The 27,086-nt window shown below is 41.9% G+C and overlaps 3 protein-coding genes across 12 annotated transcripts; 2 read left to right on the forward strand and 1 right to left on the reverse strand.

The window, feature by feature from the left end:
- Nucleotides 1–298: 298 nt before the first annotated feature.
- On the forward strand, nucleotides 299–16,236 carry csde1 (cold shock domain containing E1, RNA-binding). Of its 9 annotated transcripts, none has more exons than XM_037246404.1 (23): nucleotides 299–434; nucleotides 3,101–3,807; nucleotides 4,421–4,680; nucleotides 5,587–5,772; nucleotides 7,157–7,355; nucleotides 7,457–7,623; nucleotides 8,763–8,849; nucleotides 9,220–9,317; nucleotides 9,403–9,484; nucleotides 10,081–10,209; nucleotides 10,307–10,432; nucleotides 10,561–10,776; nucleotides 10,879–11,019; nucleotides 11,127–11,291; nucleotides 11,426–11,437; nucleotides 12,181–12,288; nucleotides 12,477–12,655; nucleotides 12,747–12,859; nucleotides 12,939–13,058; nucleotides 13,160–13,338; nucleotides 13,421–13,584; nucleotides 13,703–13,835; nucleotides 14,893–16,236. In XM_037246404.1, exons 3-23 carry the CDS (start codon nucleotides 4,555–4,557, stop codon nucleotides 14,938–14,940), a joined length of 2,778 nt encoding a protein of 925 aa, XP_037102299.1. In that variant the 5' UTR covers nucleotides 299–434; nucleotides 3,101–3,807; nucleotides 4,421–4,554; the 3' UTR covers nucleotides 14,941–16,236. The 9 variants fall into 9 exon arrangements, with proteins under 9 accessions (XP_037102299.1, XP_037102301.1, XP_037102300.1 ...); XM_037246406.1 differs by having other exon boundaries at nucleotides 7,457–7,566; XM_037246405.1 differs by lacking the exon at nucleotides 11,426–11,437.
- Nucleotides 16,237–17,102: 866 nt separating this feature from the next.
- On the reverse strand, nucleotides 17,103–19,006 carry rassf11 (Ras association domain family member 11). Its single transcript, XM_037244918.1, has 3 exons — nucleotides 18,937–19,006; nucleotides 18,444–18,556; nucleotides 17,103–18,370 (listed from the first exon to the last, which is right to left on the reverse strand). The coding sequence occupies exons 2-3, from the start codon at nucleotides 18,544–18,546 to the stop codon at nucleotides 17,103–17,105; spliced, it is 1,371 nt and encodes a 456-aa protein (XP_037100813.1). The 5' UTR covers nucleotides 18,547–18,556; nucleotides 18,937–19,006.
- A 1,578-nt stretch (nucleotides 19,007–20,584) lies between these two features.
- Nucleotides 20,585–26,995, forward strand: ampd1. Of its 2 annotated transcripts, XM_037273462.1 has the most exons (16): nucleotides 20,588–20,792; nucleotides 21,678–21,686; nucleotides 22,026–22,191; nucleotides 22,283–22,430; nucleotides 23,147–23,312; nucleotides 23,520–23,739; nucleotides 23,926–24,055; nucleotides 24,148–24,342; nucleotides 24,707–24,838; nucleotides 25,100–25,263; nucleotides 25,353–25,479; nucleotides 25,559–25,722; nucleotides 25,813–25,933; nucleotides 26,160–26,333; nucleotides 26,401–26,511; nucleotides 26,717–26,995. In XM_037273462.1, the coding sequence occupies exons 1-16, from the start codon at nucleotides 20,771–20,773 to the stop codon at nucleotides 26,870–26,872; spliced, it is 2,205 nt and encodes a 734-aa protein (XP_037129357.1). In that variant the 5' UTR covers nucleotides 20,588–20,770; the 3' UTR covers nucleotides 26,873–26,995. The 2 variants fall into 2 exon arrangements, with proteins under 2 accessions (XP_037129360.1, XP_037129357.1); XM_037273465.1 differs by lacking the exon at nucleotides 21,678–21,686 and having other exon boundaries at nucleotides 20,585–20,792; nucleotides 26,717–26,872.
- Nucleotides 26,996–27,086: the final 91 nt, after the last annotated feature.

Genomic DNA, 27,086 nt, shown 5'->3' on the forward strand with positions numbered 1-27,086 from the left:
TATTTTAAAAAGTAATTCACCCACAGTCGCTAATATAGGGGGAATACAACGTTAGAAATCAAAACAAAAATATCATTACTAAACGAAGTTGACACACTTGTAATTTCCTTACAAAATAAGACTTTGTGATTCAGTGAACTGATTAAAAGCTATTCAAGTGTATTTTCATAATAAATGTGTCTGCACTATTACTGTCAAATGCAGTATTAAAGCTCGTGTCTTAAATTAATTGCACCCATACATCATTGCAAAAGGACTGTTTCAAAGTAATAAAAACAACAACAACATGTACAGTAAGAGTTCCTCTCATCCCCCCTCTAAACTCTTTGGTTTTCGAGCGTTGGGCAAATATCGCGATAGCAGCCATCAGACTCACTACGTAATGTGCCGTGCTGCTTCTAGCGGCGCTGGTGACAGTGCTGAAAGCTGTTGGGGTAGGTTTTTATAAATATTTACGGTTCCTTATTGCATTAAACACATGCATGTACACGTCTAGCGGGTAGGTACAATTTGTGATGACGGCGAGGTTAAAATCGAACTCCCATGCCCTCGCTTTGCAGTGCTTGTGGGGCCTTGGTGAGAGCCGACGTTTTCCCCTCAGCATAAATCACCCCGTACAAGGACCCAGTTGGTTAGCATAGCGAGTTAGCTTTAGCCGCTAGCACCGGGTACGGCCTTACCACGTTACCGCTGGTTAAACACGCCCGCGACTATCTAGACATCACAATGTAATGGTGACACAACAATTGTGCAATAGTTTGTTTTGATCCCGTATACGTGACAGTTGACTGACAACGAACATAAATAAACTCGATTTCGATTTCCAATCTCGGCTTCTTTGTTGTCCGGTCGTCGTGCGGCTAGCTTTTTAACGGTCCCAGTTAACCGCAGACTACTGGTATCTCTTAAAGTCCATGTTTGGCTTCAATTAAGCCAACGTCGCTAATATACCAAGTTGCTTGAGTGTATTACGAGCAGTGTACAAATGGGTGCTACACAATGAGGTTTATCATAATTCCGAAGTTGGACTTGTAAATGAGTAACGAAACCCTCAATTGTTTTGCCTTCAGTGTGTGGCGCATGTTTTCCATGTACCGTAGTGTTGAGTTTACTGCGTGACAGCGTATACGACTTTGAACGCAGCAAACAAGCATTTCCCGTGACAAACTTATTTTGGGACCCTGACTGCCCCCACTGCCGCGTGAATCGATCGGGAACGCCCTGGACTTAAGCACCAAATAGTTAGCTAAATGCTAATCTGCGTGGTTCCGTTTGGCCACCTGACAAGGTCATTGAGATAACGTTTTTTATGGAACGACTTGTAGCAAATCATCGTCGCTTGCTCCAGGACACATGCTTTTGTGAAAGCGGTCATGCGCCTTGAGCGGCTGTAGTGTGATGCAACGTGTTTGCTCAGGCCGTTCGGAGGTCCAGCTGAGTATGGCGACTGCTGGGAAGTCACATGGCGACTCCTGTCAGAGGGCTTGTTGTTCTTGAGCAAGCGTAGGCCCACTGAGTGATTTGAAGCTGAAGGAATCGAAATAGACATAACCTGGAGTCGGCTCCAAATTGCACCGTTATAAAAACAGTGTTGCTGGTCAAATGTAATGTGTGACAATTAGAGACAAACATGTGTAAAAAATTTTTTTTTTTTTTTGTCACACACACATTCTCACGTCATATGCGGGAATCGAACTCACGGTGTTGGCGCACAAGACAGGCAAATGTACCCCTTACGCCATCAGCGACTCTCTGTTCAAGTAACTTAGACAGGAATTTTTTTTTACAAAACTAGGTTTACTATTATGCGCGTTGAAAAATGACAAAACCCCTTTAAAAGAATGTCAATCAAATACTACCTATGTTTTGCAACGTTTATTAAGCCAAGGTACGTATTGTCTTCCAAATAACATAATTGCCGAAGCCATATTTCAATGTTTTTGGAAAACAAACAAAATACAGTTTTTAGAACATAATGGTGTTTGTCTAACTGACAGTGACAGAAACGTCAAACACATGCTTGAACAAGTAATCTAAAGGGAAAAGAGCCAATAGAAATACCAATGTGTGTTAAGGTTACATTCGAAGCAAACACAAATGTATGAACTGGGTATCTGGCCTATGTTCCCTAAGCATCGATACTGCTATTTGTTAAAAAAAAAAATTATATATATATATATATATATATATATATATATATATATACACACACACACACACATATATATAATGGGGTTTTAAAGTTTATAAATCAAAACCCAAGGTTATGCACTTATTACCTTGTTGCAAGCTCACTGATATTGAAAGAGCCCTCAATAAATTCTTTCATGATGCTTGATGCTCCTCATCACAGCGTGGACATTGTTTGCTAAGCAATATACAGGCTCGTGCTAACAATGGACAATAACGTACCACACATTTGACTGGAGAAGAAAAACGACCTTTGCCTTTGGCCTCGTCTCTCGGCTTGTTTTCAAAGCTGTGAACAATAATTAGTTCCCAAAGTTTCATGTCTAACCCATTGAAAGAAATCCTTTTTCTGTTTGACGAGCCCCTATGTACTCTGACAGCACATGCGGCTACGCATACGCAAAACACTTTCGTGTTCAAAAGTGTTGCGCTAGATCACATTAGAGGAATGCAGCCATAAATATCATGACTTGATCTGAAGGTATGCATGAGTGCTTGTTGCTCCAGCCTTTTTTCTGTACTCAATCTAGTCAGCTGCAATCACAGGCGTCTGAGTCGAATCTATTTTTATACCCATGAATCAGGCTTCCCCAGAACACATAATGGCACAATCCCTTTGCATGTCACACAGAATATACACTGTTTATATCACTCATATGAGAGAGTGAACGGCGGTATTCCCCGAGGCTGGATTTACACTACAGGTCCAAGTGGCCAACTCCGATTTTATGATCATCAGATTAGATCTGAACAATGTTAGAAAATAATCTGATCTCCTTGGTCTCAGAGGCATTTAAAATTTAGGACACCATTGTATTTTGCTCTCATGCTCTCAACCCTTTCATTTGATGTATGTTTGTTTGAACCGTATTAATGCTTTGTCCCTGTCACTGTGCTTCTACCCCAACAGTATGAAGTGAAACGGGACTGAATTTTTTTTGTACCATCCGCAACTGCTTCAAAGTTCAGATCACAAGAAATAAACCGAAGAGAAATTTCCAAAACAAAATAAGCAACGTTGCAACTCCCATGACTACAAGACACGTTGGCTCTAGGCTCATTTCAAGGGTTTCAAACAACAAGTGTAACCAAATCCTGAATTGACCAAAGACCAACATCAGGCCAGTCTACACAAGCAAAAGAGAAGCAATCCTACGCCCAAACGATTGAAGAGACGACAACAACTGATCTGAAACCAGAAGTTTGTGCCTACTCAACAGCTTTGACAAAGCACACGTCCCAACGCTGCTCCTAGCTCTCCTCATCCTCACCGCACCACCGACTCGACACCGGGGTGTGGACTGAGCTGCTGTCTGCTCGTTTATTTTATTTTTCCATAAACCTCCCCTTCCACACATACACTTTAACCCCCTCTGCTCGCCCACTATTTTCACCCAACCTTTTTCGAAGCAGTCTTTTTTTGTACCTGCTTTTGTCTTATTTTTTTGCGCTACATTTCTTCCTGCTTTTGCTTGATGCAAGCATCTACAACTGGTGCCACAAGCCTGTAACAAGAGTGCGTGAGTGTGTGCTGGACCGTGTATGAAGAGATCTGCAGAAACATATTAGGCATCAAGACTCTACCTGCACACTACCTTTTCAAAACAACTAATAAAGGTGAGTCTTAAGTGTATTTCCAGCAAATATTTAGCTATGTAACACACATTTCCCCCTCTTGAAGCGTTCCGTTTCCACTAGAGGTTTAAGTTGGTTCAGTCAATTAACCAAAGTGGTGGGGTTTGCCCTTTAAGCCTTCTAACCTAAATTCAGCCTTTTTTCCTGTGGGTCCTTATTCATTCACTCATTCATCATCTGAGCCGCTTATTTTGAAGAGTAAAAAAAATATTTTGATATATATTCTATATATATACTGATATAATATTATCGCCCATCCCTACTTACTTGTAAGACATTCAATTTTATGGGTTCTTATCTGTTGTTCATTTTAGATAATCTTTTTCAAACGGAACATTTTGTCATCGCAAATTGTTAATTGTATACTTAGGTGATCAACGAAACACAAATGAAGTTTTTATTTGATTGCCTTTGGTAGCCACCGCTGTGCGCCTACTGTTGTTTCACGCCATTTTCTCCCGAGTTCATTTTCCACAATCTGCATTTCTCTGTCAGGGAAGAGCCCAAACCCACTTTCCCACTTGGTTTGTGAAATTGTGGCCGGTTGACATGTTTTCCTCACCCGTCTTGTTTGTTCCTCTCTTCGCCCCTGCAGACATCCAGCGATGTATCATTGGGTGGTTTAATCAGGACTAATCATTTACAGTCAAACAAACAGAATCAAACATATATACTTATCAAAATCAGCAGAAGCGCTCAAGCAAGTGTGGTTTGAGTTTATGGGAAAATATGGGCAGCCCCTGGAAAGGCTTTGTTGAATTTACCATGCCCGCGTCGCCACCCACCACGTTTGTTAGCGCTGACCTGAGCAGCACCTCCCCTGTCGGACTCAGCCTGTCGCCATATGGCCGATCCGTAAGTGCCACCTTCCCACCTCTTTTCTATAAAGCCCCACCGCCCTTCCATCGAATTCTCATCCACCCTTCCCATCCAACGTTCATCAGCCTGCCTTGCTCTGCATCTCTTGATTGTGAATGGCCACTCCAACCTTCCATCCCCTCTGGGCTCCAGAGACTAGCCTCTGCTCGGGAGTATTGTTCCTGGGTGGCTGTTCCAAGAAGAATATCAAAACTTTTCACATTTCCTGTTCTTGCCTCCCGTGTCACTCCCCACCGCCCCCACATATCAATACAGGTTCATCAATTTCATCTTCTACACGGGCAAATCGCCGCCTGCAAACCATGGCCAAGAAATTTAAAAACTGGCTGCCAAAGATCGATTTTTGTTCACGCTTATTAATGGACAACAAAAATAAGACCCTTTCCATTCATTGGACTAAGTTATTCATTACTGGGCCAACAAAAGAGGCTGATCTTGGACCCCTCCTCTCCCCATAACCATTCATCATCGCCACTGCAATCTAGATACACTGGTGTTTGCCCAATCATTTGATATTCCCTCCACAGTGTAATACTTTTAGTCTTCCAGTAACTTTTTGGCACACTCCATTAGAAATGTCTTAACTGACCAAAGCAGATTTTTTTTTTTTTAATTTCTCTGTTGTTGAGAAAAGTCATCGAAAAGTGATGGAAGCTGGTGTGCTGTTTGGTATCTGTGGGTTTTTCCCGCTTGGTGTTTTAGAGGTTTTCCTATTGACTACCATAAAGTTGAGCTATATTGTGCCAAAAGCTGTGCCGAGAAGGAAAATTAGGCAACATTTTGGCAGAGCTTGGATGTTGATATTTTGAATAACTTTTGCTATGACACAATTTCCATGATCTGCTTAAAGGTAGTTGAATTCGAAATGCTCCTCTCCAACAGCATAGGCAAGCTCAAGCCGCAATGTCAGAAATGGAAAGGGCTACTTCTGAGCCCCCAGTGGCACGCAGCACTGGCCCATCCACCTCCTCTACCGCTCCCATGTCTATTCCCCGCTCCTCGTCGTTCTCTTGCCGTCCCCACTCGGGAAGTAGAAAACACAAGCGGACACCTTTGTACCAGAGATCAGTAAGAGGGCATGCTGGGTGACCCTGAGGATTTTTACATTTCTGTAACATCGTGTGACGTTTAAGAGCATGCACTGTGTGTGGTGTTGTAAAGCCATGTTTAACCAAGGTGTGTGGCTCAGTCGGTTTTAACTTGAATCACGATCGAGGTCAGGAATTCTTGAGCTAGAGAGGTTCCCAATGTTGGCAAAAATGTCTTGAAAGCAAGGTTCTGACCATCATGATGGTATAGCAAGCGGCCGTGTATGGTCATTCAGTCAAAAATATTTTGTGGCCATCAAATAACTGTCACATTAAAAAGACAGCATTCTTTATTATTCCAACAGTTTTTACTGTTCATTTTCACATTTAACTGGAATTACTGATTGTTAAAACAACAAATTTTATTTTTTCTAATTTATCCAATTTGTATATTTTTTTATCAAAACAGAGGTTTTCTCTGGAACTTAAGACACGGAACAGGTCAAAGCTGCACTTTTAGTTAGGCTTGTTTTATAAAAAGACTAACTGAGCAAGCACTAGGCAACAGAGGCAAAACAAAATTAGTACGTCTTGGAAAGAAGCCACAGCCGGTTGGTTTAGAGCAGGGTAATTAATTTTGCAAAGGGGCCACATGAGAAAGGTATGCTTTCTGAGGGCCACGCCAACCTAAACCTTGTTCTGCATTTATTTTCTAAAGATTGCCATGTGTGTAGGTATGATATGTATTGCTATAATTAGGAAATGCGGGGTCAGATGTGGGCACCGGGCCCTGCTTTGTCCAAGTCTGGGTTGGAGAGTAGAAAAGGAGAAAGATGGAGACATTTGAGAGAAAGATAGTTATCCAGCTACTAATCCAGTCTGTCCATCAGTGTCTTGCACTTGGGACACAAAAAGGCTGTGTGCATTTGTAGTGGCCAAATGAATTTATACCCCCCAAAGGTTGACCTGGTTATATTACGGATGTCAGTTAAAGTAATTTTTAAATAGGTTTGGGTTTATTAAAAGGCTTCTGTGCTTCAATCCAGACCTATATGTGACATCTGTAGAGGGAGGTGAACAGTTTCTCAGTTTTACGACCAAGTTTTACTTACTGAATTGCAGTTATTACTGTACTTACAACTCCTAATTGAATGATAGTTTTTTTTTTTCAGTGCATGCAACTTCAACCATTGTGCAACATGTTCTTCTTTTGCTGCGAATGGTTTGAATTGACCTGGAACACAGTTCAACTGTATCAGTTATAGAAGCTTTTTAATGACATTTGTTTCCCTTTCCACCTTTTGAAGTTTGCCATATGCATGTTTTTGTAAATGTATATATTTTTTTCCAAGGAAACAATTTTGAGGTTTATTGTTTAGCGTTGTCTGCAATGTTTTAACTTCAAATTCTTTCCTCCTCCCCAGATGAGTTTTGACCCAGGCATGCTCCATAACAATGGACACACTGCATACGCCAATGGAACAGGTCCTGGCATTAGAGAGATGGGGGTGATAGAGAAGCTTTTGACTTCGTATGGCTTCATCCAGTGTTCTGAACGTCAGGCTCGTCTTTTTTTCCACTGTTCTCAGTACTGTGGCAACTTGGAGGACCTCAAAATAGGAGGTGAGGAATATTGGACCGACTGAAACCTCTGTTTCTAATTTCCGCCCACAGTAAATAGTTATTTCCCCCCTACCCCCCTCTGCTGTTTGTTCTCTCCGCAGATGATGTTGAGTTTGAGGTGTCCTCTGACAGGCGCACTGGCAAGCCCATAGCAGTGAAGCTGCTTAAGATTAAGCCAGAGGTGCTGCCAGAGGAGCGCATTTCAGGCCAGGTGGGGCCAGACCTGCACGCCTATCCCTTTACTGTGCTGCATGGTTATATTCATCCAGTTAAGGAACACCGTTTTATATTTGGTTCTGTCCTTGTCTGTCATTTTAAACTGCTCAAGTCATGTTTAATTTCAGAGTTTTTCAAAAGGTATGCACAAGATCAGCCAATTGTGTACAAACAGACACAACACAAATGCCCAAATCAGCCAATTCTGTACGAAAAGACACAACACAAACACGCAAAGACCAACCAGACACAACGCAGCCACTTGCATATTTCATAGTACATAAGCTGTGGCAGGAATTCTGCTGTCATTCTGAGTACTTCAAGATTTTAAATAGTCAAAATATTGGAAAGACCTCAGTATAATGCTGTGCAGGTCACCACCACTGCAAAATACAACAGGGAGATAAAAAAACAACTGAGCTTTATTTTAAAGGAAGGCATTTCCATACACCTCTATACGTATATACATACACAGCAGTATATTAGTGTATTTATTTCACATCAATTAAGCCGAAAGTTACATTAGACTGTTGGCCTTCATGTTGTCTTGAGTGTGTTTTCTTGGGGTGTGCGACCTCCATGGAGGACTGATGCCATGCTCAAGTGGTCTGTAATTGATTGTAAATGTTTGCTTTGAGTAGGGTATGTCAATTAGGGAGTCTTTCAAACATAGTGGATTTCACTCAGAGTGTGGTTTGGTTCCTTTTTGCAACTCAGTGTGGTTGAAAAGGAATCCATCACTCACAAAAAACGTCAATATCAAGAGAAACTGAGCTTGATCATGATATATGCAGACATGTGGATATTTGTCAAATAAGGGATATTGTATACTTTTCATGGGACTACCATCCCAACTCCAAATATTTCTACATTTGAACAGGAGTAGTTTTGATTGTGCCCCCTGATTGAAGGGCATGTAATTGGAGTAGAAATATGGGATGGCCTCTTCCTGACACACCCCCACAATCACAGCTGTACCCCTGAGCAAGGCATTTGAATCCAACTGTTCTGCTAGATAGTGTGTGGTGCACACCTTTTTTGTTCACAATCATGATAGGTGGTAGTCAATTTATCGTGCTTAAGTGTGTCTGTGTGTGTGTGTGTGACTTTGTCTGTGTGTTCATGTTTTGACCTTAATTTGAGAAAGGTTTGGCAAAGATGATTGTTAACCAACGCCCTTGTTTTGTATAGGTTGTCTCCTCAATTCCTGCAACTTTAGATGGGAAGTCTGCTCCTGGCCAGGTGCCCACTGGAAGTGTTTGTTATGAAAGAAATGGGGTAATGTGTCAAGAATTTATTCCTGGATTATCCCTCTAAACCACTTAATTGTAACATACAACAGGCATATTTTTTCCTTCATGTTCTGTCAGATTTCTATTTGGTCAAGCTCAGACTTTATGGTTGTAGCCAGGATTTTGTTCCGACAGACGTGTCGTAGAAAAACATTTACGGTTGTGGCCGATCTTGAGTTGTCTTGAAGTGTCGTATACTATGTAGTGTTGGATAATCAATGATTGGGGTGTCCGGCATCTGGGACACATGACCACGACTCAGAAAATGTGCAATGTCAGGATTTCAAAGTTGTTTCAAGTGCACAGTTATAAGCAGTCCACCCATTCACAATTTGACACTGCTATGATTTCCACAGGAAGTTTTTTACCTTACCTACACTACTGACGATGTGGAGGGCAATACCCACTTGGACACTGGCGACAAAGTTAGCTTTTATATGGAGACCAACAAGCAGTGAGTTCTGGTGCTTTGTCTTGGTCATTAGTGTTTCCTTGGTACCATGAAATTGTATGATTTGTATACACCCTCTGTTTTTCAGCTCTGGTGCGGTCAGTGCTCGTAATATCCAACTCGTGACGAAAAAGCAAATGCGCTGCCAAGGTGTGGTGTGCGCTACAAAGGTAATGAATGATCACTGAAAACATTGTTTGACTGGGCTCGTGACTCAAAAACTAAACATTGGACTTGGAATCGTTGGGTTATAATCCGAGGGTGTTTCAGCCTAGACTCTGGTGTTTTTATATTTGTGCCCTCTTTACTCATGCTTTGATTTATTTAGCAATTATCTGCATTTAGATATTTACCAAGTGGATACATGACATGATTTCTCAATTTTAAAATTTGGTTCCTCAAGTCCAACACTTTCCAAAATACATCATGATTTGTCAACATAAAGATTAATGCAGGTCACATAATTGATTCACAAATGTCATTAATCAAGAAGCACTTTGGAATGACACTGTGTGCCTAGTTTTGAAAAATGATAGGATTTTACTCTAATCCGCCTCAATAAAAACTGACTCACCCGAAATGGCTTCTTCCACCGTTGGTTTGGGAAATACGGCATTTCACCATGTTCTGATGTAACAGAATTATGGATCGTCTCATGCACGTGGGGTTTGGTGCAATGAATACCTACTATGAATTAGAGTTTTTGCAATTATGCAAATATTAGATGTACAATTTTGTCATATTTAACCATCCATTGTCTTTGTAGGAGGCCTTTGGGTTTATCGAGAGGGCTGATGTGGTGAAGGAAATTTTTTTTCACTACAGCGAGTTTAAGGGTGATCTTGAGGCTCTGCAGGCGGGAGATGATGTTGAGTTCACAATCAAAGACCGTAATGTAGGCATCTCCCAGATTTTTACACAACTTTGAACAATTGAACAATTCTGCATTACTTCATACTGAGCTCTTGAACCATATGTTCCTGTGTTCTAAGGGTAAGGAGGTTGCCACAGAAGTGAGACTTCTCCCTCAAGGAACAGTCATCTTTGAGGATATCAGCATTGAACAGTTTGAAGGAACAGTCAGCAAGGTCATCCCCAAGGTTCCCACCAAAAACCAGGCAAGTCGATCACCAGTCAAAATTTGTTACTGGGGTAGCCGATTTGGAAAATTCAGATTGCCCAAGTAGAACACACCTTTTATTGATCACTCTTTTTTTTTTTTTTTTTTTTTTTTCTGCTGGCACAGAATGACCCTCTCCCAGGTCGTATCAGTGCTCGAATTGGATTCAGTGACAAAGAAATGCCGTTTGGTGAAAAGGACACCAAGTCAAAGGTGACTCTTTTGGAGGGCGATCATGTTCAATTCAACATTTCCACTGACCGCAGAGACAAGCTGGAGCGGGCCACCAACATCGATATACTTCCAGACTCCTTTGATGTCACTAAAGAGACCCGTGAAATGGTGAGCGAGATGGAATGGTGAACGACCTAACTTAATTCATGCAAATTAGCAGGTTCATGAGGAAGACACCTCCATCCAGACTAACGTTGAGTCTTATTTCAGGGTGTGATTGCTGCTATACGTGACGGTTTTGGGTTTATCAAGTGTGTGGATCGTGATGCTCGGATGTTCTTCCACTTCAGTGAAGTTCTGGAAGAGAGCCAGCTGCACATCTCTGATGAAGTGGAGTTTACTGTTGTGCCTGTACGTTGCATTTTCCCTAGTGGCGCTGTTTTTAGATTTTGCATGCACTTTGCAATGTCTGAATTTAACAAACAAAACTCAAATCTCATGATCTTGTCTTTGCCAAGGATATGCTCTCTGCTCAGAGGAACCATGCCGTACGCATCAAGAAGCTGCCTAAGGGCACGGTGTCCTTTCATACACAGTCTGAGCAGCGCTTTATGGGTGTGGTGCAGAAAGAAGTTGTGTTAGCCACTGCTAAAAATGCCAGTCCCAGCAAGGGCAAAGAAAAGGTACTGTCTCGTTAATTGCAACAGATAATGGCAATGTAGCCATGTTGCATTTAAAAGGGCAACTCAGTTCATTTTCTTTGACTTTTTTGCTTTCTTTTTCAATCACCACTTCCTCTCCCTCTTCTTGTTGTTAGAAAAAGGACAAGGTAGGACTCAGGCCTACTGCATGCAGCAAAAGTCCATTCTGACAAAATGATCATGTTTAGCAGGGTTCCGGACTACCTTTTTTTGCGAGGAGCACGATGAAACCTAACCAGAAATTTTTAGAGCGCAAATAGAAAATCTAGGGATGCACATTGCAAAATGATTATTTACATCCGCTAATTTGTACTATAGGCTAAAGTGTGGAGCATAAATTTAACTGTAAAAAAGATTTTAATATCAATAAATAAATAAAATGTGCACTGGTTGCACATGCTCAAGTAGATGAAAACGTTACTTGCATTTTTTCAAAATGCCTTGACATAGGGGCAGTCTGGACTAAGTGCATTATGAATTTAACTCTCACATGCACGCAAGATTTTTTAACAAGCTCCTAAATCGTATGATCCATTTACCATACTTATAACGTGTGCGTTTGATGTGCTTCATTGATATTTTTTTTTAAAGAAAAGTAAATTGCTATTTTGATACACGTGGTCATATACCGTAATTTTCGGACTATAAGTCGCGTTTTTTTTCATAGTTTGGGTGGGGGGGCGACTTATACTCAGGAGCGATTTATATACATATATATGTTTTTTTTCACTTTTTTGGGCATTTTATGGCTGGTGCGACTTATACTCCGGTGCGACTTATAGTCCGAAAATTACGGTACTTACCCCCTCCATTATCAAAGAGAGAGAAGGTTAATAGTGCATTGGCTTTAATTTTGTTGCTCTCCCTGTAGGAACCTGAGGACGGGATCATCACGTATGAAGATTGCGGAGTGAAACTTACTGTGGCATACCATACAAAAGACTTGGAGGGAGGATATCGCCCACAGGTTGGGGACAAGGTATCACCTGATCAAATAACTTTACAAAGGTTTTTTTTTTTTTTTTTTTTTGTCATTCTTCTAGAATCTTGACCTTAAAGAGAATCTACAAAATGTTTGAAATAGTCTCCATGGCCTGCCAACAGAACCCTTTGAGTAGTACCTTTTAGTTGTGCTAACTGTGACGCATTGTCACTTTCAACCTCTAGGTAGAGTTCTCTATCAACGAAGTGAAAAGAAGCGGCCAGCAGAGTGCAGTTTCCATCAGGGTGGTGAACCGTAGTGCCAGTGGTGGCAAGAGACTGCTAGGCTTCATCGCCACACTCAAGGATAACTTTGGCTTCATTGAGACTGCAAATCATGACCAGGAGATCTTCTTTCACTACAGGTAAAACAATTAAATGCTCATTTGGATGTTGAAGAAGTGTTTTCAGTTTCATGTATTTTTTGTCTAAGTGTATGTTTGTTTTCAACTTCAGTGAAATGTGTGGGGACTTGGATGATTTGGAGTTGGGCGACACAGTGGAGTATACTCTTTCCAAGGGAAAAGGGAATAAAGTCAGTGCTGAAAAGGTCACCAAAGTGACTGCCGGTAAGAGTTTGCCTTTGGAGAATTGTTAGTGTTCTTGTACAGTGTACACAATGAATCTGATTAAATCCGTTGTTTTCAGTGAATGGCATTGGGGATGATGTTGATACGACGGTGTTGGTGGGGAAAGTCATCCGTCCAATACGCAGTGTGGACCCCTCTCAGACAGAATATCAAGGGCTTATTGAAGTCATAGAGGAAGGTGGGGCAGAACTCACAATTCCTTAAAAGTCCTTTGTTTTTTTTGTTTTTTTAAACAAAAGATTATTTTTGTTTTTTTTAATCTACGCTTGGTTCTTTCAGGGGGAGGTAAAGGCCAGACCTATCCCTTTGGGATTATGGGTATGGCTAACAAGGTTACCTGTCTGCAAAAGGGAGAGCAGGTGAAATTCCAGGTTTGCACAATATCCCCGACTGGACAGAAGATGGCCTGCAATGTAGTGCCTCCGCGTAGAGCCTTGGTGGAGTGTGTCAAGGACCAGGTTGTGTTCACACACCAGCTCAATATGACAAGATTCTTGCTGGAAGAAAAACTAGTCTGAGTCAAAGTTGTGTTCTTCCTAGTTTGGTTTCATCACATACGAAGTTGGTGAGAGCAAGAAGCTTTTCTTCCACGTCAAAGAAGTCCAGGATAACTTGGAGCTCCAGACCGGGGATGAAGTGGAGTTCTCGGTAGTCTTCAATCAACGTACAGGAAAATGTAGTGCCTGCAACGTGCGCCGAGTCAGGTAGGACCACTGTGAGGCTTTTGTAAACCAAATCATCCCGCTGATCAGTGAAGTGTAACACTGGTCGTACTGAAAAGGCATGAAGCTAACCCTTCATTCTGTTTCAACCTTATCGCAGCGAGGGGCCAAAACCTGTGGCGACACCACGTCCTGACCGTCTGGTCAACAGACTGAAGAGCATCACTCTGGACGACGCCAGCGCCCCTCGTCTCATCATCGTTAGACAGCCGCGTGGTCCCGACAATTCAAAGGTACCTCAATCGGAATGGTTATCAAAGCACAACTGGGTTCATGTGACATTCGCAACCAGAGCCGTGATTGGTTGTTAGTATGTGATGTTGTCTTTAGTGCGGCCTTAAAGGAGCTGTGTCGTGCTGTTTTAAGCTTTTCACTGTTAAGTATAGGCACGTATATGCTTATAGATCACTTTTGGCGCAATGGTGATCTAATTTCCAATGAAATGTGAGTCATTTTGGTGCCTATTTTGTTCACCCGGAAGTAAGACACCCTGTTCACAAAAAGCCCGTCTTTACTGTACTCGCACGTTAGGCGGTAGACACGAGGCACGATCAATGACAACGTAGGACAAATCTAAGTTACATAGAATAAAAGTCATTAAATACACCAAACAGCAATGACTAATACTTGGCCGCATTATCTTGCTGAGGGTTCGTGGGAACATTTCATAATATATTTGATGCTGGCTCCCTAGCGGTGGCAGTGGAGTTGTTTATGCGTGTAGAGCAAGGGTAGATACGGGCTGTGGAAAGGAGGCTGTGAGGACTCTAGTTTTCATGGATCGGGCAGGGCTGGTACAGGAATGCTCCAAAATCAATGGAGGAAAACACCGCTTAGGGGGTCTTTGTGGTGAGGAATTAGGTGGGTTTTGTTTTGTTTATTTAGCATGATATGGCTCCTTTAAAGTTACTTATTCGAAAAGAAAAATAATGTTATGAAAATCACTTTTTACTGCAGAAAATTGCCAAATTAGGATATCCATTTCAATTTCACGTGTCACACAGGAGTGCCATAAATACATGTTGAAACAAATTAAAATCAGTTGGAATACCTAAATGCTTAGCTACATAATCATAAGGCTGTTTTGATGACATGTGTTTGTACTGGTCATGTATTTATTTCTTTTTAGCATTCTAGGGCCTCCATATTAAAGATTATTAAGCCTAATTGATATAACATATTAAGCATAATTGATTTTCATGGTACCCAGCTTTTAATGACAAAAATCACTACTAAAACATATATCTTGTTTGTGACCATTAACCTGAAACTCAACTGTCTCCCATGCAGGGCTTCAATGTGGAGCGCATGACTCGCCAGCCTGGTGTCATTGACTGAGCAATACTGTTTGGTGCTGGTAGACCAGGGAGGGGTTTGCTTTTGGGGGAGGGGGGATACCTGTGAACCTGATAAGTCATGAGCCGCTTAAAACCCAATACGTATGCACACAGTGCAGCAATTGGCCCACTTAATTCATGGAGCCATGACTAAATGTTGGGCAAGTCCCCCCCCCCCCCTTTCCCCTCCCCGCCTACATTGTATGACGTTCTTGATGAGTGCACGTGAGATCTCTGAGCGTGTGCATGTGTGATGATATATCCTAGCTGTGAGTAGGGACAGGGCCTTGTCCCTCTAAATAAGACTGTGTGGCCATCCGAGCCCCAATTGTTTTGCAATTAGCTTTGTCTGGAATTCTGCACCTGTAAATTTGTCCTCTTGTTTAGTTGGAGCGGTTGAATGTCTTGAGTGTCTTTTCCATATTTTGTTTCCTTATATTGTTTGCTTCTTTACCCACAGACACTTGAAATGGTTTCATTGTGAGATTTCTGCTACTGTATGCTTTCCTACAAATTGCATAAAGCAAAGTTCCCTCCATAAGGAGGATCATATTTCTCATGTACGAGCTTCAACCGAGGATTTTTCTCTGCTCGTTTTTTTGAGCAGTTTTTAAATGCTTGACTTGAGAGCTTTTTGAAAGCATGGACTGTGTGGATGTGCGAGTCTAATGGGATTGTTTAGTTTTACCAATCTGGAGCCTTTAAATACTTTTTTGGTATTCACTAGCTCCACTAAAGCAATTTCTCCCAGGTGCAGAATTCCTTGGGGCAACTTATATCTGCAATTATTTTTTTTCATTTATTTTTTTTATTAGGTTGGGTTTTGTTTTGCACATGTTGTTTTTTTCCCCATTGAAACTCTGTCTACTTTGAAAAACAAGGTGCCTAAAAATAACTACAAGCAAAATGAAAGAGGGGGGTGGTGGAGCTTTAAACAGCTTGTTTGTTTCCCAGCCAGCCACCCACCAATATAAAGAACAATCTTTGAATGGCTTTCTTGTTAAGTAAAGATAACGATATGCATCCCGAACCTGTTGGTTAAACAATACTGTATGTAATGTGTGCTTTTTTTTCCCCCCCTTTAGTTAACGTCAGACTTCATATATGAGAACAAATTTATTGGGGAAAAAGTAAGGAGTTAGAAACTAAGTTAAAAAAAAAAAAAGAGAAAAATCGAAACAGGATCAGTCAGTCTGCAAAGATCACTGGCTTTCAGTTGAACCACGTTCAGAGGTCCCTATGTACCTTTGTCAATGGTCTTGAATGAATAAGCAAATTAAAGTTTTATGAAAATCAAGTTGTGTGGTTTCCCCCCCCCCCTATCAATGTAATTGCACAGCATCTGCCTGGGCTCAACAATTTAAAAAAACATTCCACATTCACACCTATGTTATTCTGATCCTTTATTTTTCCTCATTGACCAAGTGCTTTGTAGTAGTCTCTAACCATACTTTATTCATATCCATAAGTTCCATGAGTTTTACTAGTTTGATTAAATGAAATTCATTTATATACTTTTAACGATCCATTCTGCAGCAGGCATTCAATGTGACGGCAACACATTGTTTCTGCTTCACATCTTACCAACTTTAACAAGACTTCGGTGTTGCAATGGTTGGCACAGATCAGGCACTGGTTCGTTCGATTCCTCCTTCGGGCATATCTCAGTCCAACTTTATCTAATACTATTCATTTCAATTTAATAAATGATGCATACTTGTATTGATATTTAAAAATTTATTGAATTTAAATTCTGTTTTTTCCCCCCCTTTTTATACAAGCCCAAAAAGAAGTCTTCAAAACTGCTGATGAACATTCAATTTCCCACGCCAAGTAAAGTGAAATTGTGGAAAAAATCACAGGCAGGAAAAATGAATCTATATTTTAAAAAATTGAAAAGAAATCTGCGCATGAGGTGGCTACGGAAAAATGAATCTATTTTAAAAAAATTGAAAAGAAATCTGCGCATGAGGTGGCTACGGATTTGACAAACAAGCACATGCTAAAATAATAAAATCTTGGTGGGAATTAAGTGAAAAGGGCCATGAGTCCAAGCACCCATAGCAGTCACAATATGGTTGTAGTTATAACTTTGAGGTGCCCATTCCAAAAAACGTCATCTCAGACTTCTTCCTTAATCTTTAATCTTTAATCTTTTAATCTTTAATCTTTTGTACCGCCCAAATAAATCGTGAGCTCCGAGCGGTGTATCGCAGTCACCTTTTTGTTAGAGTTTGATTTTTGGCCTGCAGACCAGCATGCCCACCACTCCCTGAGCTCAGCTGGCCCAGTGAGCCGGCGCTCCTTTATCTGATTGGGAGGAAATAAAGCAGGAGAAGGGCTGATATTTCTGGGCGGCCACTTCCTGTCGCTGTTTACTTGGCGTTCCGTCTCAAATAGCTGCCCATTTGAGACCTTGCTCGGATTGCCGTCTGCGGCGTGTCGGCCCTCTTTGGAGTCAACCTTTTGAGCTCCACAGAAGTCCAGTTTTTGCATTTCTGTCTTGTAGTCCTCCAGTTTGGTCTTGCAGTCCACAATCTTTGCTTTCAGGCCATGGAACTGATTTTGCAAATCTCTCTCAAAGTCTTCTTCTGCTTTTAATTCCTTCTCCCAGAACTTGATCTGCTCCGTCTCTTCTTCAATCACTTTTTGCTCTTCCCTGGTCCGCTCGCTTTTCTCCAGCTCTAAAATCTCATGGTCCACATCGCCGATCTGGACCTGGAGCTTTTGAAGTTTACTGAGCTGCCAAATGATCGTTTCTCTCAGGCGATTATTCTCGTCGTCACTGTTCAAATCGGAGAAGCTATCGAGTTTCTCCACATGAGTTTTCTTGGAGTTTTTATTTTCTTTCACCTTCTGTTGGGTTCCCATGCAACAAGATGTCTGATCCAAGTCGGACTTTGAGTTTCTGTGACCTCGGACTTGGTTCTTCTCATGTGGACTCTTTCTCATGGTGGAAAGTGAGACACTCAGAAAAGTTTTCTTTTTTTCCGTCTTCTTCTTGCTGCTGTCCTTATCGCATGACGTACTATAAACCTGTGTTTTTCCCAGACTCTCTAGCCATTCCCAAGCCTCCTCCATGAGGGTCAGGGACTTTCTTTTGGGTCTTTTCAAAAGCTCGTGGTTCTGGTCTGTGTCCTGCCTCAGGCAGGACAGCGGAAAGCTCTGGCGATGCAGATTCAGCGATCCGCTCCGACGCCAATTTCTAGCACCGGTTTCTTTTCTCCGCAGCGGTGGACAAGGCTGGTGTCGGCCCACTTTGGCCCTGATCATTTCGTCGTAAACTGAAGGACCGCTGTGGAGCAAAGTGAGCTGGACCTCCTTAGAGTGTTCCCCGTACTTCTTTAGCATCTCCAGAGGCCGCTCATCTGATGCCATGCACCTCTCGAAGTCTTTGAAGGTCTCGCGCAACATGTAGCGCCCAGGCTGGCCTGAATAAAAAATGATGACAGGGTTTTGTTTTCAACTTTTTAAATGAATTCATTCATTACAGCAGCCACATACCCAAAGCTTGAGCCAACACTGTCACCACCTCTTGGCATGTTGTCTCATCTGTGACCCCACAAACCAAACGTGGCACGCCATCCACAGACACTTTGATTTCCATCGTACATAATCTGATAAGAAAAATATTTCATTTTAGTGAAAGAGACTTAACAAATAGGGCATATATGAACTCATTCACTGCCAACCCAGTTTATGTATACGACGTCTATAACTGTCAATGGCACTGAATGATTTAACATTCATATCCCGTAAAGATAACCGGGAGTCAAGTTCAGTTGTTGTACAATCAGATTTCAGTTACAAGGTCAGGTCAAATAAAACAATTCCATGATGAGATCTCAAGCACAGTACTGGAGACCTGGTCTGCCATTGACAAAAGAGGAAAAATAATTAGGAATATGACTGAATGGAATTAGTGAATCGCTAAAACACATCCTCATATTCTTGAATTTTCAAGGATCTTCCGAAGAAAAATCCTAACGGGACTTACCGTTTTGTGCTGCTTGCGGTAAAGATGATCGGAACTGTCTGCTTAACTGAGCGCTGCGCAAGAGGAAAAAACAGACTAATTAAGAGTAATTTGAAGTCCCAAAGGCATTTCAACAACCAAAAGGCGGAATCTGATCCCACCCATATTACACTCACTGACTTTTCTTCCCTCTTTAATTTGAGTACTACATTTGTAACATTTGCAACTTTTTCTTTTTAAAACATCAAAATCATTCCTCCTTGTCCTTTGGACCACTCGTAAGTAGCTGTTTGTTTTCAAGATGATTTTCAACAATGAATCTAGTTCAGAATTATTTTTTTAATTTGTTTTAGGGTGTACTTGATGGCTAAAGTTTGAGAATAACATACCAGCTCGAACAAAATTAAACGTGCGGGCAGCTGTTGTTGGCTATTAGAGAAGGGTGGGAAGTGGTGGGAGGGCAAGGTAATGTGATAGGATGCAACTTGGACCCCTCCAACTCCATGTTTCCGTGTAAACCAAACGTCCAGCAGCTCGATGTCATTTAGATCTCAATTTAAAACTGACGATTGATTCATCCGTTTGCTTACCTTTTGACTGGTGTCCTTGAAGTCGAACCTAACATGGACCAACAAGGACCCTCGAGTGCCGAGCCCTTCACGCTTCCAGGCGTCAGTATCATGACAACCCACTGAAATTGAATACATGATAAGCACAATTTGTTGTTGTTGGATACGAATTTTTATGGCGCAGATCAACAGCCAAGTTTCAAACTCCTGACAGTATCTCAAATGAAATTGTTTACTCAGGGTATGCAATCGGTGTTACACTAACTACTTATTTTGCTCACACTGTTTTTTGGTTCGATTGCCTTTTTTTTTTTTTAACTTGATCTCTAACCTATTCAGCCGTCAAACGCACTCTGACATTTAAGCTCACGTTCTCTAAAAATAGATGTCTTGCTGACTGACTGTCTTTACGGTGCAACGTCTCATGATGGATGGAGTTCAAGAGGCCTGTTGCATAAAATGCCAGTAATGGGGTGTTTTGCACCACGCAAGACATTACTTGAAAGATTCCAAAATTTTATTTGAATGTCCACCCAAGACATTATTGAAACATTCATATTTTTTATTTAAATGTCCACGCAAGACGTTACTTGAAACATAAAAATTTTTCATTTGAATGTTTCAAGTAACGTCTTGCGTGGTGCAAAATATATAAGAATCATTAATGTTGTTCATTATCAAAGACTGACTATTTTGACTGTTTTTGTGGTCCACTTATTTTTACACTTGTGTTGCAGTTAAAAAATGACAAACATGAGGTAACATAACTTCTTTATAAATTAAGAATGTCCACCAGCAATGTGAAAGAGCTTGTTTTCAAACTTAGCATCCACTGAAGTAGGATATATTCTTGATAAAACACAATTTAGTAAATTGTGTTTTTTCTTTGAAGGCCTGAGAAGAGTTTTTTATGCAGTGCTCCAGAGAATCCTGGAATTTTGCATACATAAAGAATGATGATTCCCCCCTAATCGGCCTTTAATTGCGCTACTCGTGGGTCTTTGTCACGTCCGTGGGTTGTGCATGTGACACTCAACTTAAAATAGAGGCGTGTACACGTCTGAGTGCGGGTGGTGTCGGGTTGGGGGAGATGGGCGCTTCGGCTCAGCCTGCACACTTTTAGGGCTCAGCGGATTCCGGTTTCATGTGCGGCGACCCCATGCAGGAGCTTCATATTGCCGTGACCCACCACTTGGTCTGCGCACTCCCACCAGCACCGCAGTGGTCCAGTGGCCGACAGTCCTCCTTCATTTATTCTCTTGGAGACGTGCACGAAACGAGTCACCATGCCGAAAGTTCTGGTACCGGGTGAGTGGGGGGCAATGTGCTTCAACACCATTTAAATGGCAAAAGTGGAAGTGTTGTTGAAGTGTTCAGGGGGGCGGGGTGGTCGACAAATTCACAAGTGAGCCCATGTAATCTTGTGAATGCATATGTCAGAGGTCACGCCTTTGCTGTGATGTAGGCTGTGTCAGCAACAAGTCAGATACCAAACTGCAGGTTCTAATTTTAGAAGGCCAGTTCATCGTGTACAATGTTGAGAGTAAACAATTCTTCACATGATATGGCAAGCGTTTCTTCCACAATGATTTGTCTACACTTAAGCTATTGAGTAATCTAATGTTATGGAAATGATTATAAATCAAAACGTTTTGTGAAAAGACAAGTGAAATAACGACCTCTTTTCGTTTAAAAGTTCAAATTTCACCCAAACTACACTGAAGAAAATATGCGCAAGATTAAAACAAAACAAATTCCAATTCAGAGGGTTTACCGTCATCATGCTTGATGTCACACGAGATGTCAGCAATTCTCTTGAGGTTTCACATTTGCGAGGTTTCAACAGATACATTCCACGTGTAGTTCTTTAGTGATGCCACCACAGATTGCTACCAGTAATGACAAAGACTGATGTTAACCACAACTGTCTTTTTGTTGAATCTCATTTCATACAGAATGCTTTTATTTTTTTTCTAAATATGCAAATATACTGTGTGGTTTTGGTGGACAGCAATCATTTTCAATCTTCAATCGATTTCAACTTGTATTTTGTGACGATGACACATGGTGTCGCCATCTTCTCTATTCCTGGCTCTTTATGTATAATCATCATCTTTTTTTCTAACTCATGCTTTTTCTAACACTCTCTTTTTTTACCCTGGGTGCCGCTACTATCTTGACGGTCATGATCAGGTGAACATAGTAAGTATAGAGGGTGAGACATGGTCCGTTTGACCACACGGGCCACATAGTGGAATGAGTCTTTGGAGTAGACCTGTAGATGACTGCATGTAGGCCACTGCTTCATCAGTAGCAGGCATTGTGAGATTGGACTGAAGCCATGGTGCTGTGCATCATTATTCTTGTTATCTTTCTTCCATTTGTTTGTAGCCGCGTATTGCTGGAGTCTGATCAGCAACTGGTCCGAATTTTGCTTGACAGGATTGCTGTAGCTCTTTAGTCCTTGTGCTGCATGGCAGTATGTGGAACGTCCAGCATTTCCACACACTCAGCACTTTTACTATCATTGCTATCCCACAGAGACCGATGACAAGATGCGGGCCTTTGCCGAGCAGATCTTTGCATCTGAGACCAAAGGCGAGGACATCCGCGATGAGATCTCCGTCTTTGACGTGCCAGAGGACTGTCCCATCCTCCACCATGAAATGGCACACCACTTGCATACTGATGATGATCTTGAGAAGCGGTGAGTTTGTGTCGCTTTAGTTTTGTAGTTGTTAAAATTGTTTGGTTGTATGCATGTAATGGAACTGATTATTGATTGCCTCCATCCACAGCAAAAAGCGCTTTCGCTTCGGGGCAGTGCCAAGGGCTGCTGCCCAGACATCAGCAGTCCCTGAGGTGTCTGTGGATGGGGACGTCCCCACCTACCTGGAAGTGCCGGACTTCCAAAGGGTGGCCATTCTCGGGGACTACGCTTCTGGGGTATTGTACTCCACGTGATTCACCTTCGGTGCCGCTAATATTCACTTAAATTAAACTCGTTGGATAAAACCAGAACCTCCATCAAGTAGTTGGATAAAAACAGAACCTCCATCAAGGTTTGACATTTCTAATAATTTAGGTGAATATTTACAATCAAAGATCTTAGTCGGTATCATAAAAGCAGATATGAACTTTGTTTTTTTCTAAAATCTAAAAGATCGAGGAGATCTAAGATCTAAAATCAGTTCATACTTGTGTATCAACTTTCCTGATGTGAGATACACGCAAATATGAATTTTCATGTTAAATTGGCAGTGTACCAAATGATTCGCCTGTATCAGATCCAATACCCATTGAGCAGAGCTACAATTATCTTTAGTTTTATAAAAGTGAATTTATGACGACGTATATTGTTCATTTTCACCGCATTTGTGGATTGAGACCACAATTTAACAGGAACGTCTAGAAAAAGAGAAAAATGCAATCACAACAAAAACACTCATCTGTATGAATGCAAATCAAAATGATTTTGCTTTTTAAATTTTTGTTCACCTCTCTATGGTAGCTGTGAATATTGACCGACAGAACACTTGTGTAGAGTCATTATTTCAGGATGCCTACTTTTTGTGATGTTGTGTGACTGTCTGCGGTGAGATTTTCCTGTGTCCTTCATGATCCTTAACAAAAGATAATGTTGATCTGTTTGTTTTATTCAGGTGACAATGGACGACTTTGAGATTTCCTGCAGCGGACTGTACCGTGCGTTGAGCATCAGAGAGAAGTACATGAGGCTGGCCCTCCAGCGCTTCCCACGGATGGCCTCACAGTGCCTCCGTGACATCGAGGGCCAGACCTTCAAGGTGGAGGACCAGGTGCAGCCCGGTGAGGACAGTCTTTTGTCCTCGCTAATTCTCAACCTCTGCTGTATAAATCAATTTGACCGTCATCGAATAACAATGCCAGAATGGCAAAATTAATAATAGCAGAGTTCTACATGCCAATTCCACACAGACATGCCCATGCTCATACTTCTGTCTTGCAGTGCACCTCTGAACATTTCCACACAATGTTTGTTTGTTTGTCTTTCAGTCTTCACAGCTCCGTCAAAGAAGGAGGATGATTCGTTTGATACCGCGAACCTGCCAGAGAATCTGGGCTATGTTGCACGCATGAAGGATGGCGTCATTTACGTATACGACGACGCCAAAGCTGCAGACAAACATCAGCCCAGAAACCTGCCGTGTATCAACTACACCACCTTCATTGACGACATGAACTTTCTCATTGCTCTCATCGCGCAGGGTCCCACGTGAGTCTCTTGTCCGGGTGGTTTTCTGTTTGCGTGCATTTGAATAACAATCACATTCAATTTCAAATCAAACGGGAGTCTGCACACAATTAAGTGCCTCTGATTCACTCGTAACAAAGTTCAGATGTTCTAGTAGACTTTTCCTGGGATATTTTTTCATGTATGTGAATGGTGCTCTACTTTCAGGAAGACCTACACTCACCGTCGTCTGAAGTTCCTCATGTCCAAGTTCAACGTGCATGAGATGTTGAATGATATGGAGGAGCTGAAGGAGCTAAAGAAGAACCCCCACAGGGATTTCTACAACTGCAGGAAGGTAGCCATCAGCCATCATAGTTAACAGGACTCAATTTGCTTTCTTTTAGTGATGGTCAAGATTTGTCACACGGGCACCGTTTGCCTCCTCAGGTGGACACTCATATCCACGCCGCTGCCTGCATGAACCAGAAACATCTCCTCCGATTCATCAAGAAGTCGTACCGCGTGGACGCAGACCGCGTCGTGCACAACCTCAAAGGCAAAGAGGTCACCCTGAAGGAGCTCTTTGAGTCCCTTCACTTGCATCCGTACGACCTCACTGTGGACTCGCTGGACGTGCACGCTGTAAGTTATCAACTTCATACGCCACTGCAGGAAGAAAGTTTAAAGTTAAACTATTTAGTTATGTTTTTTATGTACTAGGTATTGTTGAAGTGTTTTTTATTACATATTTTTTATTATTTTTTATAGTGATCACCAAAGTGCATTACATAAGTGAAATATGATAAACAGTTTTTATACATTATTATTATCATTATTATACACACAAAAACAATTTCAAAATGACTACTACTAAAATGTTGTAATTTACAATTTTTTGGGTGTCATCGGAAAAAGGTTGCCATGTCAGAAAAATGGAGTGGTAATGTTACAATTTTCCAACTTTTCACAGAAACTAAAAAGAATAATTTTTTCTTCGTCTTTAAAGGGCAGACAAACCTTTCAGCGTTTCGACAAGTTCAACGCCAAGTACAATCCTGTGGGAGCCAGCGAGCTGCGTGACCTCTACATGAAGACGGAGAATCACATCAATGGAGAATACTTTGCCACCATCATTAAGGTCAGTTGCTGTCCTAAATGATATTACACACATCATCTAATAACTGTAGTACGCTAATTATTCGCCACCAAGGCAGTGATGGCATAGCAAAAAATCTCCACTCTAAGGTGAATATGAAAACTAAAGTAAAAGTACAATGTTGTATTATTGATGATGGAAGATGGTCAAAAAACGTGCTGCATCTTAACAATTAAAATGTTGGCTTTTATAAGACACTATCCACAAAATGATTGTTGATTGACACACCATTTGTTTGAGCAGGAAGTCGCCAGCGACCTGGAGGATGCCAAGTATCAATATGCCGAGCCTCGTCTATCGATTTACGGCTGCACGGCCAACGAGTGGAACAAGCTGTCCAGCTGGTTTGTCAAGCACAGGGTCTACTCCCCTCACCTCAAGTGGATGATTCAAATTCCCAGGATCTAGTGAGTCCCCAGCATCATGGCAGCGCTTGATCATCCCGCTGAATAAATCCTCATTTCCATCTCAATGCTTCGCCCCGCTTCTACTTCAGTGACATCTTCCGAGGCAGGGACTTTGTCCCGCACTTTGGTAAGATGTTGGAGAACATTTTCCTCCCCGTGTTCCAAGCCACCATTGACCCAAAGTCCAACCCCGAGCTCAGCATCTTCCTCAAGCATGTGAGCGAGAAAAATGTCCAAATCCGAGCGTCATTCACACAATCAGAAACAACTTGACCATTTGCTTCGTGTTGTGTAGGTGACAGGTTTCGACAGTGTGGATGACGAGTCCAAGCACAGTGGTCACATGTTCAGCATGAAGAGCCCCAAACCAGAAGAGTGGGACATTGCTAAGAACCCGTCTTACACCTACTACATCTATTACATGTATGCCAACATCGTTGTGCTCAACCAACTGCGGAGGTCGGTGACATCAAGCTGTAACTTCTATACATTTGTCCTCAGATCAGTTTGCATTCACGAATAATTTTCTTTTGTATATTTGTGCTTCAGACAACGGGGGATGAACACGTTCACGTTCAGGCCTCATTGCGGTGAAGCCGGCGCCATCACTCATCTGTTGGCCGCCTTCATGACAGCTGACAACATCTCCCATGGCCTTAACCTGAAAAAGGTCAGTGACGGTGTGCAAGGGCAGCCTTGATCCAGGGCATGCTTCAATCACATCTTGCTCTTTTTATGTATTTCTATTCCACTCAAGGTGGTGTGTAAAAAGACAACATTTTACAAATCTGTTATCAGCCAAAATTTAGAGTGAAATGTCAAGTCACATGACATGTGAATCAGCATGACTCGGAAAAACAACTGTACTGAGATCTTTACTTTCATCCACCATGCAGAGTCCGGTGCTGCAGTACCTGTACTACCTGACCCAGATCCCCATCGCCATGTCCCCCCTGAGCAACAACAGTCTGTTCCTTGAGTACGCCAAGAACCCCCTGCTGGAGTTCCAAAAGAAAGGCCTGGTGGTCTCCCTCTCCACCGACGACCCCATGCAGTTCCATTACACCAAGGTCTTGGTCGTGGGCTAAATAAGTGAATGGACAGGTAGCCCATTCTGTCGTTTTGTCTTACCTGCAGGAGCCTCTGATGGAGGAGTATGCCATTGCAGCGCAGGTTTTCAAGTTGAGCACCTGCGATATGTGCGAGATCTCCAGGAACAGTGTGCTGCAGAGCGCACTGTCGCATGAGGTAGAGTTGCCAAACTTTTGATAGAGGCGTTGCATTCAAACATTGGGGTCTTGACATTTATACGTAGTATTAGAGGGGGAAGATTCAAAGCATACAATTGTCCAAAGCATTTTGGTAAGATGAAGTAATCATTTTTGGTGGCAACTGATGGAGCTAGCTGCTCGTCCATCATTAACATTCCCTCTGCTCTGTTGTCTGTGCTCAGGAGAAAAGTCACTTCTTGGGTCAGGACTACCTGAAAGAAGGACCGGAAGGGAACGACATCCGTAAGACCAATGTGGCCCAAATACGTATGGCGTACCGCTATGAGACCATCTGCTACGAGCTCAACCTCATCAAAGAGTGTATGAAGGCGGAATAAAACAAACTCATGATTTAGTTTTCACTTCATCTGCAACACAGAACAATTGCGAACGCTGTAATGTACTGCAAGTGCATTATCATGGGGAAACGCATTAAAAAGCAGATGAAGTTGGAAAAAAAAGTCTGTCTGTGATGTTTGCAGATGATCAGGACTCCAGGATAAAATGGTGACATTATTTGCTTTACAATAGGATCTTGTCCAGTGTTGACGT

The sequence above is a fragment of the Syngnathus acus genome, chromosome 2 (genome assembly GCF_901709675.1).
Source record: "Syngnathus acus chromosome 2, fSynAcu1.2, whole genome shotgun sequence".
Classification (NCBI taxonomy): domain Eukaryota; kingdom Metazoa; phylum Chordata; class Actinopteri; order Syngnathiformes; family Syngnathidae; genus Syngnathus; species Syngnathus acus.

Excerpts from the sequence above, each read along its gene's own strand:
- ampd1 (XM_037273462.1), top strand. The coding sequence starts at position 20,771 with ATGCCGAAAGTTCTGGTACCGG. Across the intron at positions 25,934-26,159 it reads ATGGCCTTAACCTGAAAAAG|AGTCCGGTGCTGCAGTACCT; the intron begins GTCAGTGACGGT and ends TCCACCATGCAG. Across the intron at positions 26,512-26,716 it reads AGAGCGCACTGTCGCATGAG|GAGAAAAGTCACTTCTTGGG; the intron begins GTAGAGTTGCCA and ends GTCTGTGCTCAG.
- csde1 (XM_037246404.1), top strand. The coding sequence starts at position 4,555 with ATGGGCAGCCCCTGGAAAGGCTTTGTTGAATTTACCATGCCCGCGTCG. Across the intron at positions 5,773-7,156 it reads CACCTTTGTACCAGAGATCA|ATGAGTTTTGACCCAGGCAT; the intron begins GTAAGAGGGCAT and ends CCTCCTCCCCAG. Across the intron at positions 12,289-12,476 it reads GCCCACAGGTTGGGGACAAG|GTAGAGTTCTCTATCAACGA; the intron begins GTATCACCTGAT and ends TTCAACCTCTAG.
- rassf11 (XM_037244918.1), bottom strand. The coding sequence starts at position 18,546 with ATGGAAATCAAAGTGTCTGTGGATGGCGTGCCACGTTTGGTTTGTGGG. Across the intron at positions 18,371-18,443 it reads AGTGTTGGCTCAAGCTTTGG|GCCAGCCTGGGCGCTACATG; the intron begins GTATGTGGCTGC and ends TTTTTTATTCAG.